General features: G+C 42.7%; 3 protein-coding genes across 3 annotated transcripts; all 3 read right to left on the reverse strand.

The window, feature by feature from the left end:
* Positions 1-1,657: 1,657 nt before the first annotated feature.
* SARC_02357 (hypothetical protein) lies at positions 1,658-4,135 on the reverse strand (the record flags this gene model as incomplete). Its single annotated transcript, XM_014303878.1, has 1 exon — positions 1,658-4,135. One exon carries the CDS (start codon positions 4,133-4,135, stop codon positions 1,658-1,660), a length of 2,478 nt encoding a protein of 825 aa, XP_014159353.1.
* A 4,286-nt stretch (positions 4,136-8,421) lies between these two features.
* SARC_02358 (hypothetical protein) lies at positions 8,422-9,024 on the reverse strand (the record flags this gene model as incomplete). The annotated part of the gene is made up of 2 exons (XM_014303879.1): positions 8,422-8,843; positions 8,958-9,024. 2 exons carry the CDS (start codon positions 9,022-9,024, stop codon positions 8,422-8,424), a joined length of 489 nt encoding a protein of 162 aa, XP_014159354.1.
* Positions 9,025-10,835: 1,811 nt separating this feature from the next.
* Positions 10,836-11,469, reverse strand: SARC_02359 (hypothetical protein; the record flags this gene model as incomplete). Its single annotated transcript, XM_014303880.1, has 2 exons — positions 10,836-11,019; positions 11,321-11,469. 2 exons carry the CDS (start codon positions 11,467-11,469, stop codon positions 10,836-10,838), a joined length of 333 nt encoding a protein of 110 aa, XP_014159355.1.
* Between the last annotated feature and the right edge of the window lie 531 nt (positions 11,470-12,000).

Here is a 12,000-nt window from a genome sequence, read left to right on the forward strand (position 1 = left end):
GTATATATTAATATTTATTAGATATATACTATGTGTGTGTGTGTAATTATATATATATATATATGTGTGTGTGTGTGTGTGTGCGTGGTTGTGTGTGTGTGGGTTTAAATATATATATATATATATATATTCGTATGTACAAATATGATAATTATATATTACCTCCTATAAACTTTTGTCGATTTACTTGCGTTCCTATTTCTGTTTATATAGCTTATTGCTTACTTTTTTCTAATTGTTTTAACGAATACTTGTGGATGACTTCAGTTGAACTCAAAGTTTTGAGTTTAAGCATGTTTGGATATCGGCGTGTAACAAATAGTGCGGATATGCCAACTGTTACTATACAACGCACACCATTTGTTGTCGTTCAAGAATTTAGCGTTGTGACTTACTTTGGAGTACCTTTTATGGCTGCCATGCGCTACTGTGTATTGTCTCGGCCTATTGTATGACACTAAGGCCGCTGTTCGACCGTGAGACCTCTCCAACTACTCGCGCAACATAGTTATGGGGTCCCCTCGAATCGGTGCAGGCGTGCCCATAAGCCGCATACGGTCTCAAATCTCCAGCGGAAGTTCCACTGAATGTTTGGTGGCTATAGCACTAACTACTCAGAGAGGACCAAAGTATTAAGGATAAACACTCTGACCGCTCATCTACGGCTCATCATTGTCTGATACTTTGACGTTACCCACACCAGAGGGCGACTTCAATCTCTTCGTGTAGCGTTCGTAGTATGTTAAACCCCATTCTACATCAAACAAACCCTCAATGATATCTCTGTATTCAACACCGTAGTTGACTGCTAGACTTCGTTTCATTGGCGTGACCGGTTCTTTTGCAGTTAATTTAAATTTCCACGTTGCGCAGTGTGATATTACTCGACCAGTTACCAGCATGCACTACCGCAGATAGTAATCTCCGTGCAGTATCGTTGAGTACTACTACACCCACGTATGCAAAGTGTGGTAGATCGGATTTCTCAATGAATGCTGACACTCCGAGACACGCGACTTTCTAGCTGGTAACAGGCCAGGCAATGTCAAGTACATTTTATCAGTTTTATTAGTTTAACATACGAGTCTGACACTGATGTCCCTATAATGCAAACGGGAAGTCGGTGCTGCGGTAGATCCTTGTTGGATATTTGTTTTGTATGGCGCCTTGGAATTCTATGAATGACCTCCACCGATAGATAATTGAAAGTAGCACTTTTAATACCATGCACATGGTGCGGCCCATCTTCATATTGTATTGTGGTGGGTGAATAACTGAATTTGACCTCCATTGATACAAGGTTGAATATTGTATATTTGACAAAATCCTTGGTGCTATCTTTGCATTATATTGTAGTAGATAAACCCAACAACGCGCGCCCCGTGTGCAGAAAATCTCTGCACGGGTTTACATCCGTGATCGTTGAAGTGTCAAATGGTGCTGTGGTTCCAATCAGGCTATCCAGACCCATTGCCCTTTCACTGAGGAGACAGTTGTCACTTGCACTAGAGCCTGCTACCTCCGTTCTCGGTGTCGAGTAGTCTCGAACATTGCTAGTTACAATATCACGCCATCTGAAATTCTACTCCGTACGTGCGTCATATATTAATACCCCAAGCATACGTCCCCAATGCCGCCACACCCACACCACGCTGCGCTATGTGTGTACCTGTGTGTGTTCCGTGTCCCATACGGCTTCCAGTGCCCTAGCATCATCCTCCTCGCCGTATCGCTGCAACCGCGAAATGATCTCTGCCTTCGTTCCACCGACGCAAATTCTAAGCTGTCTGCACAAGCCTTTCAATTGGTCTAGTCTTTTTGCCTGTAGATTACCATCGCGCAACTCCTGCAGAACCGTCTCCTTCACAGCGCCTGCCTCCGACTCTGCTGCAGACTCTGCTCTGCGCCGCTGGAAATGGCGTACCCGCATCCGCTCAGGAAAGGCCCGCTCAGACTGGGCCTCTTTCTTTATTCGATGGAGCAGAGACGCTTTATTCCCCGTAGTCACCAACCCCAAACGTCGGAGCACCTTTTTAATAGTATAGACCGAGTCTCTGCTGATATCCTCAGACAACGCGTACTCGCGCCAACCCACACCGCTGGGTAGAAGATCCGACGTTGATGGGGTGTTGATGGACACCTCTGACTCCGATCCGTTGCCATCCGTATATCGCCTGCTGGTGGAGAGTGCGAGTTGTGTCTGACCACTAGGTTGGTTCATAATATATCTGTTCACCTGTTCCTGAGGTGCAACTTGGCCTGCAGTGGAAGCGGGGTTGATAACTGTTGGCGTCGGCATCCAGCTTGGGTTCCCTACACACTGTATAGGCGAGTATATCCCCGGATGGAAATGTTTGTAATATTCTGTTTTGCTCGGGTAGCTAGAAATCGCTTGAGGAGGAATGCTTGTAGGTGGTTGAGTAACCTCATGTTGCCTACGACGATTCTGTGCCTGCTGAGACAACTGCCATAACTTAGTGGCTACGATGGGCTCGTACTGCTGTCCAATTTGCAACGCTTTTGCACTCAGCGGTTGGTAGACGTAGTCGTAACAGAGATGTGAAGATGCTGTACCATATGGTTGCGTAGAAAGCCTTCTGGTGATGTTTTCGGCGTCGCCAGGTTGATGTGCAGCCTTGTAGCACGAGGCTGTGTATGCGGAGGTCGTGCCGCATACTGCTATTTCACTACCATATGGGTAGGCAGGTGTTGTGCCAATCCCATATTGCCCACTGTTGCCTTCTGAATATGGGGGTTCGTACACTTTGGCCCTTTCACTGGCTGTTAGGAAATGTGCATCAGAGTGTCCAGACAATTCCAACTCATTAGCAGACACAGGTTTGGCAATGGCTGGGAGATTTTCCACAGCCTGCATACTACTGTCAAACGCCGTAATGGCGCTCCCGTACATATTGCCACCACTTGAACTACCCATTCCAGCAGGTGCTTTGCTACTTTCAGTGGAATCTGCCACCATTGCTTCGCATGGTTGCGTGTTTCGTTTGCTCGAGTAGACACTACATAACGCACCTGTCCCACTGCAACAACATGCATCCACAGCCAAAGTACCATGTGTCGTCCTGGACGGAGATCTCGCTGTACCTTGATTGCCGGCTGATACTGGCGCAGTATCCGCTGAGAACTTACACTCAAATGTTTGCGACCCTTGAAATGCGACATTCGAAAGCAAACTGGCGTGATTAGTCGATGGGCTAACGCTGTTTTCTCCCCGCACTCCTGAGACCCCCGCTGGTTCCACGGAATCAGTTGTCAAAACAGCAAGAGAATCATTGGATACAGTACTGGTTCTCTGTTGTTCTTTTCCAGCCCGATCCTCTTCAGTTTGTGCAGTCGTAGCCACGTCTCCTTCTCCGGAAGTTCCTCGGACAGCCTTCGATGCATCTTGTGTGGTTGTGTTCAAGTCATTTGCTGGTGGCGTGCAAATTGAAGCACGTTCCTTAATATTCGGTGAAGCCCAGCGCCGTGTAGCTGTGTCGAGTTCCTTCGCAGTCGTTGACTGAATATGTTCTGCTTCCATTTTCTGCTCAATATCAAAGACGTCCGAATTTGAATTTGCAACTTCTGTTCGCACGTCAATGCTGCCAGCGGCGCTGTCGGACGAGTTTTTCCTGTTTTCGGTTGACCATCTCAACCCGAATGTTGTTGTACCGCTAACAGTAAGCAGATCTACAATGGAGCCCGTAACTACTTTCAAACGTTTACAGGCTTGTTGTCCTGTCTCCACTTTTTGGGGACTAGTGAACTCCATGGCTTCAGTACTCTTCATTTCTTCGCCTTCTGCATCGTGCGCGTTCTCTGAGTTTTTTTTATTTTCCGCCTCGGGCGCGTCTGCAGCTATTGTCAGTTCACTCGGAAAGTACACCTCCCAATCCTTCCGTCTCACTCGAGCAAAGTTTGACGATGCCCACTCGCGAAGAAACAGCTGAGCGGCCTCAGGCAGTTCTCTGTATCCAGCGGTGTTAAATAGCGCATCCAATGGACATATGATGTGATGGAAGCAGTATTGACGAGCTCCATCTCCTGCTTTGATATGAAGCACAGGTTCCCGGCTGCCAATTGCTCGTGTGCATGCAGAACAGAGCAGTTCGCACGTACTCATCCGGAGAGACATCATTTTGTTGGTATTACTATAGAACTTCTATGTTATTCGTGTATAGCGATGTATTAAGCGTGGCGCTGAAATAACGTGTAGGGCCTATGTATTTATATTATGTATTTGAAAAGTTCAATTTTTGACAAGGTGATCGAAAGTTAATCAACACTGCTTCACTTCTTATACTTTAAAAAATATTGATTATCAACGCTACTATTTTTAAATAAATATTGTTTCGTTGTTTCAAAACGATATCAACTCTTCATCTGATAGGCAATCAATATTATATGATCTTTAAAAGCTATCATTTTCTCCTGCCTTCTATAGACTCGGAAGTGAAATATATCACTATTCGATTCCCAATCGTGTCCCATTGAAAGAATTACCTACCATTAGATCCATGGCAATTGCCATTCGCTAGTTGCTCTTGAGTATGCACTATGCACGCAGCGACAGATCAATTAGAAGAAGAAGAAAATCTGCTTGGACAATAGGACGAAAACAGTTGGGGAACCACTGCATAAACACACCTTGGTCTGCACGAGCTGTTCGTTGCCTATGAAACATACTTTCCGGTGCGTTCTTGATTGGGTTTGTCTCATACGCTTGCAATCTGCCGAGATTTGTAACAGCGAAAAGCTATCGGTATGTGTCAGATGTCGCATGAAGTTGTTAGCTCCATATCAACAAGTCATTTGTGTTTTAGTTGCAAAAGGAATCGATAGCCCCACTTTGACGTTTTCGAGCGGTACAACATCGCAATGATTTTCGTTAGCATCAACAATATGTGTATTGATTACTCGAGCTGCAAAATATCATCAGATTTTTTTTTGATCTCTCATAAAGCAACTATCACAGGGCAAACGCAGCAATTTCCAGCCATTAAATTTATTTTGATATAATACTTGCATATGTTTGTGATATAGTCCACCTGCTATGTATCATATTCGCAGTTTTAAAAATACTACTAAAAACATGAACAATCAAATTGCTCATTTGTGCATTTGACCTTTCGAACCCAACTGTTAATAAAAAGTGGTACACATTAATGTAATACCAAAAACATCGCTGGCGACAATACTATGGCCATTGTGATCATACATGTGCATCATTGTCTAGTAGATTATCGGTGCACAATGACAGTTCAATGCCCTGCCGGAGTTATTTCGTTCATATGCGACATTTGAACGCAAGTAACAAGCACACACCCAGTTGGACCATGAACAATGTATACAGTTGGAATCGAACACATTATTAAGAGATTGGCATTGGAGGTTAATATTACCGATATTTTTGAAAGCTGACAACACCTGTTAACGATTTATGGCCAGTTGTGCACTTAAATAATCTCTTCTTTCCGCACAAGTGCTATCGACCACAACCACTTGCTGCTGTATTTTGCGGCTGTAACTAGCGCAACCGCCTCATATTTATCTTGGTGCTATTCGCAGTTTCTATTCAGCACTTGTTTATTTCAAAGTGTTTTAAAAAAGAAAATAATGGTGTCGGCATCTTTAAAATAATTATATATCAGTGGGAGTGAATTATGTCCTATTTGCACTAGAATAGGGGAGGAAAATGCTAAGAGTTCACTGGGATAGCTTGAGGCACTCTATGATTTGCTCTCGGGGGGTGCTGTTTGCATTTTGCTTGACAGAGTCTCCAGAAATGTCGTTCCTTTTGAGTTTTGATCTTCCTCCGTAAGAGTACTAAACCAGCGTCGCAACGTGTCGTCGGAAACATGTCGTATGTCGCATAGATATAAATATGTACTCGCATTCAGGCTCAGCGATACAGTCGGATTTTTTTTTTGTTGGAATTTTCATGTTCACTCATTGGTAATCGTCTAATTATAATCGATGAAGGTCCTGATGGGGCATTCAGCGGGTCTAATTTATTCAATCTTGAGTCGGCCACAAGACAAGTCGCGACTTCCGCGACCCCAATTATCGATATCGCGACATGTCGCCTTAAAAAATATATATTATATTTGTTATTTCAATTCAAAAAAAACCAAATTAAATTTAAAAAATAAACGACCGTCGCGAGTTCGCCTGGTATTTATTTATACGACAAAGACATGTCTTCTCATCATGACGTATATCGTACTTCTGACTGTAATAAAAGACATGACGTCCGCACATGTCGTCATAGCGAAGTAGTTTCCGACGGTCAGAACATGTCGTCATCGCGAAAAGTGCGGTCATATACCAGCCCAGACAAAAAGGCAAAGCAGTATTTTTTATAGCATATTTGGGGTTTTTTTTAAAATACCATATTTGATGAGAATTTCTATGTCGAGAATATTTTTAAAATACAACAATTCTGAAATTGTCATTGGAACATCCGAAATAAATACATCGGGTATTGTATTTATCTATATTTTTTTTTCGCATTTGGCAAACATGAATTGTTTTATTAAAAAATAGATAAATATTTCATATGATATGTTTGTACTGTATTTGTTTATTGTTTAAAAACAACCAAAAAAAGTATATATAAAAAGAGCAACAAAACAAACGGGTCAAATATGAAATTTGAAGAAAGAAAAAAACGTCAAAACAAAATACTATTTCTATGTACAAATTTTCAATTTTGTGTGTTTATAAATATGAATAGCTGATCTACTCTAGATTTCAAGGAATTTATAGACTCTATCTAGTATCTACTATACTATCTTATATCTACTGCTGTCTATAAAATTAAAAATGCAAATACGAAATACTAAATAAATACCGGACTACTGAGCACTTTGCACAGCCTACAATAAATCAAAATGTTAAGAGCAACAATCCCCCCCCCCCCCTTATCATTTCTATCAGTGACTATCACCTTAAATACTTCTGACTTCTCAGTTCTGGATTCCAATTCGGTAGAATGAAACTTAAACACCATTACATTGGGTAGGGTCTTCATTCAACCTGAAACCTGGGATGGAACTAGACATCCGACAGTAGTTCTACTTGACCCGCCCTCAAGTGACAGTCTTTTATTGTCCTTGAGGATGGCTGATCGACACCTAACATAGACGTACAAGAGTCCTTTTCTACCTTCTATCGCAATAAGGTTATCAACAAAATATATACTCACAAAATAACATCTGTTCATTAGATGGAACCCATATAAATTGATACTTACAACAGAGCGCCACCATCCGAACTATTCTAAGATTCAAGTCTAGCTCATAGGATAAGAATGATGTAGAAAACCAACATATACTGCAATAAACTTCGAACAAAAAAGAGAAAAATAAAAATCAGCTGGCAGAAGCAATTTCAAAATTGCAAAACCATGCAAGCATTGAAGCTGACCACTGGTGCTGCCAGCCGTACCGTTATTGGTTTATATAGAGATACGACTCGTGAGCCGTGTGTCATTATCACATATGTCAATTTCATGGTCCTTCGCTCTGTGAAGTAGAACAACCTTTCTGAAACATATACACCAGTTACTCGTGTCAGTGGTCTCTAAAGTTTTCAATTCCTATGTACAACAGTGGGTCAGTGTTTGAAGCATGCTTATGATTTTTTTTATGATATGGAGCATCTTCTTGTAGCTGTGACTTATGGATCCACGGTCATACTGTGGGTCACACAAATTTCATATATTTATATAATATGGAACAGGCCGCTAATAATGCACCATGACTTAGAAACTCTACGCTATACGGCTACTGTACGCTATACGGCTATTATATGGCACGTTTTAAAACTCATAGTCATAAATCCAATGCGACAGAACAGAAAGATTGACTATAACATATACCAAAAAGGCTTCCATTTAGTATATTTGCAATATATTCTTAAAAATAGTTAGTTTCTGTTGGTGCATACAGTTGTAATTTGTTTAATAACTAAATAGTAGGAAATGGGGCACTTCGATCCGACCTCCGTCTGTTCCTTATCTCCTGGATAAGCCATGAGCGTCGACAGCGTAGACTTCGTTGGCATGTATTAAATACGCCGTATGGATAGTCGACCCACTGTCATCGCTGTTTGTGACCAAACGATGTGCAATGAAGCAATCTCTGACTACAAATATATGTAGTCGTATGCCGCAGTAAGTGAAGGATCATGTCGAACTAACGCTTTCTCTAATCTCGCTTCGAGCCCACGTTTAAAAATTAGTTCACTTACATATCATAGCGTACTCGGCGTGTAACTATAGACTTCTTATCCGCAGTAGTTTTAAAGTGAAGCAAATAGTTATGACAGCTGGGACCAGTTGAGCGTCAACAGAAAGCGTTGTGTGCTCAATATTTTGATATCCCTTAATTTTGCTGCCTATAAGGTGCTGCATATATGTTCCTATGTTTGTCCCGTCTCTGACCTTGTCAACTCATGCCGAGATTCAACCGGTTCACTCAGCAAAGCATCTCGTATCATGCGCTGAGCAATGCTGGTAGATGCGACAGAGTCTGGAAAGTTATTCACCGTAGACCAGGGCGAATCATAAGTTTTCCAATCATCCAGGATCATTGTCTGACTCCGCACATCCTGCTCCGGCCGCACCCTTTTAGTTGGTGCGACATCGTCAGGATACCGTTCAGCATCATCGGTTAAACCTTCAGAATTTGTAACAGTAGTGGCTGAGGTATCCACCCACCCATTGTTTACTTTGCGCACACTATCTGCAACTACTTCTGCCAGCAGGGCCACTTCCGTCTCATGTCTTTTACGTCTTGAAAAGTTTGACAGTGCCCACTCTCGAACAAAGTACCGAGCGTGATCTGAAAGGTAGGCAAACCCATTCAAGGCGAACAACTCCTGCTCCCCGCAGATTATGTGTTGATAACAGGTATATATTGGCTTTGAGTTAACCACGACACATAACACGGGCTCACCACATATTATGGTTCGTGAGCATGTCGAGCAGGGATGCGAAGATGCACTAATACTAAGTGAAATCATAACAGAATATAGTTTAGCACAGGCTATTATACGAGATAATTATTCGCGAGTATTTGTGGATGTTTTTTTGTCCTGCACTGACATTTAATGGCATATGGTTCTATGTGGGCGCAAATTTAGAACAGGTCAATTTGCTACCGCTTGCTGACCGTTGCAAATGTTGTAACGGAAGTATTCGCAAGCAATCTCGGACAAGGCTCACGTTCAAAATTCAGTGTAAATGACACGGCTTCTTATAAATAAATAAATAAATGATATCATGGGCTTCATGGCTTAAAAAATTGCACACGACATCGATTTCAATACAGGTGTCACTTTTTTTTTGCCAACAAACAATATACAAAAGTTGGGGTGGGAACTGGGAACTGGGATAGCTATTTGACTATGCTCCAGAGTATACTCCAAAAAAGTTGGGGAACCAAATGATTCTAGCGATATACATATTTATGAATGCTACATTGCATGTAGCATTCCGCGGAAGAGGACAACGGGAATACGTTATACGTGCAAGAGCATCTCATATCTTGTATAATTTGCTGGTGATCTCCATCTCGTGCCTTATATAATATGCCGGCGACCTCGGATCCTTGATCACGGAGAGTCTACAATTCGAATCTGTATGCTCATTTCTTTTTAATATGTGGGCGAGCTCTGAATTCATTTCCCCAGTGTATAAATCCATGCTCAAAATTCCGATTGAGAGTTTATTGATAGTTGATATATCATACAGCGCACCTTTGTACGTTAACACAGCGTGCATATTCTGCCACATGGTGGTGCTCCCGTGCCGTTTTGTGTGTGCTCCGAGTAGAGTAGTCGGATTGTGACCAGTGAGCACAATATCAGTGTCAATCTTTGCGGTTCTCTGTCATTTAGCTTGAACGTGGTGCAGCGCGCCTTCCAGGATGCATCCATACACCACATGGAATGTACGAGGTTGATAACGTTGTGCTCGTTCCTCTCAGCACAGTCGCGATGTGTAGCTTATACGGTGGAGTATAGTCTCGGTACTAGTGTGCGACGGGGGTTTCGTTCTACCAATACAATGTATTATGGAAGCGTTGCACAGCAAAAGCCTCTTCACACCAACATTTACTGGCTACCAGCGTAGAAGGGATTTACAGTTTGGGTCGTGAGAGGCTCGAAGTGCGGGTTTGCGGAGGGTTGCCATTTGAAGCATTTAGTGCTCGGTTGTGAACTCGCGCTTGTCCATGGACCGTTGCGCACCCTAAAAATATATGGTAAAAAGTATAGGAACACAAGTATTTGTTGGCAAAGTTTAAGCCGAAAATCTCACATTGTATATAAAACTCCGTACGAGCCGACGCTGTGCACATATTCTGCCGCCTTAGAATTATTACATTCTACCGGTATGCTACTCGCGAGACCTCGTCAGTTGCGTGTGTTCCCAAGTAGATGCATCATTTCAATAACACCAGGGTGTCGATAGTAGCGTGTGTCATATGCACGAACAGACACATTCTTCCACATAGAACAGTAGATACGTGAAGCAAATGCACGTCTCCATGGAGCATACAAAGATCTATACGCAATGAACTTACAAAAGACAAGGGTCCTAGGATGTACATACATCGGCACTATTCCATCGCAATCGCAAGCAGTCGTTCACACTGTTCACGCATACTCGAAGATGTCAGTGCAACACGGTAACGGTCGTGGAATACTGTCACTACGGAAGCCCACTCATACCGGTTAAATACAGTAGGAAAGACCTGGAGACCAGGTATAATATATGGCACACCATACACAGCAAACACCTGTTCCAGACTGTACTACTATACATACCTTGATCAGGAGGCCAGCAAAACCCGCCCTGCAACGGCGCCTATCGCGGCACCAATCACTCCGCCAGCCTTGGCGGGCTCCCCGAATTCCTCATTTGCTCTGTCCTGATCAGAGCACTGCGAGTTTACGCGTACGGTGCCGTAGCACTTGTTGTTAGCGCCACACCATCCACACGCTGGATCGCTTGCGCTGTTGTATTATACAGGCAGGTTTAGGCGAGAAGATGTTAGCAATGCAAGACAAGTGGAGTGTGTTGTGTTGGGCAACACAGCACAAGCCCCTGCCTTGTAGTCGACTTCGTCTTCTGCCATCAAGAGTAAATCGTTGAATCAAGTATTAATGAGTACATAATCGTAATCATAAATCATCTGTCGGATATTATTATATTTAGTCATTTTTTAATCAAAATTCTGGACGAAGACGACTGAACTCTGACTCTCAGGCCGTAATTCGGCTGCTGCGGTGTGTCTATTTAGAAGGCTATGTGCACTTGTGCAGCGTTGTATTCTCCAAACTCCACTTCTCCAGCAGGTTTGGCCAGGTCTCACCAGGAGTCCAATCACCAGTGTCCGCTGCTGACGCCACCTGACTGGCGACTGCAGCCTGTTCAGGCTTCAATGCGTACGGCACTACGGGCATTATATTAAGCTGAAAATGTAGCGCGTTTTCTCATTTTATTTTATAAAAAATTATAAAACAGTTGTAAAGTGCAAACTCGTACCGAAACTCGACCAACAGAATGCACCTTAGTCTTGCTTATCATTTTGCTTTCTAGCATATCTTTTATCTCGATTATCTGCTCGTTGTCACTGACATAACTATTGCGTATCTTAAATATTCCGTCCGTGGCTATTCTTAAGGGCGTGTAGCTTATATATATTTATAGGAGAAGTGGTTTACTTCTTCGTTGAGGGCTGCTTCTTAGGTGCTTTTGTATGCTATACAGATGTGTGTTCGCCTTTACAATCGAGATAACCTCTCTGCACTTTTGTATCATCTGTACTTGGATATCCCACGCTATGTGCGCTCTTCCCTATTCGAATAATCGTGCTTTCATTAGCTTGGTCCTACCTTGAGTTCATATCTTGTTGTTTGTATGTTACTCTTGTACTCCTGAGCATACTACCCGCGTATGTACACATCTATCTCTTACGAACAGGTCACATGTAT

Source organism: Sphaeroforma arctica (genome assembly GCF_001186125.1).
Source record: "Sphaeroforma arctica JP610 unplaced genomic scaffold supercont1.105, whole genome shotgun sequence".
Classification (NCBI taxonomy): Eukaryota; class Ichthyosporea; order Ichthyophonida; genus Sphaeroforma; species Sphaeroforma arctica.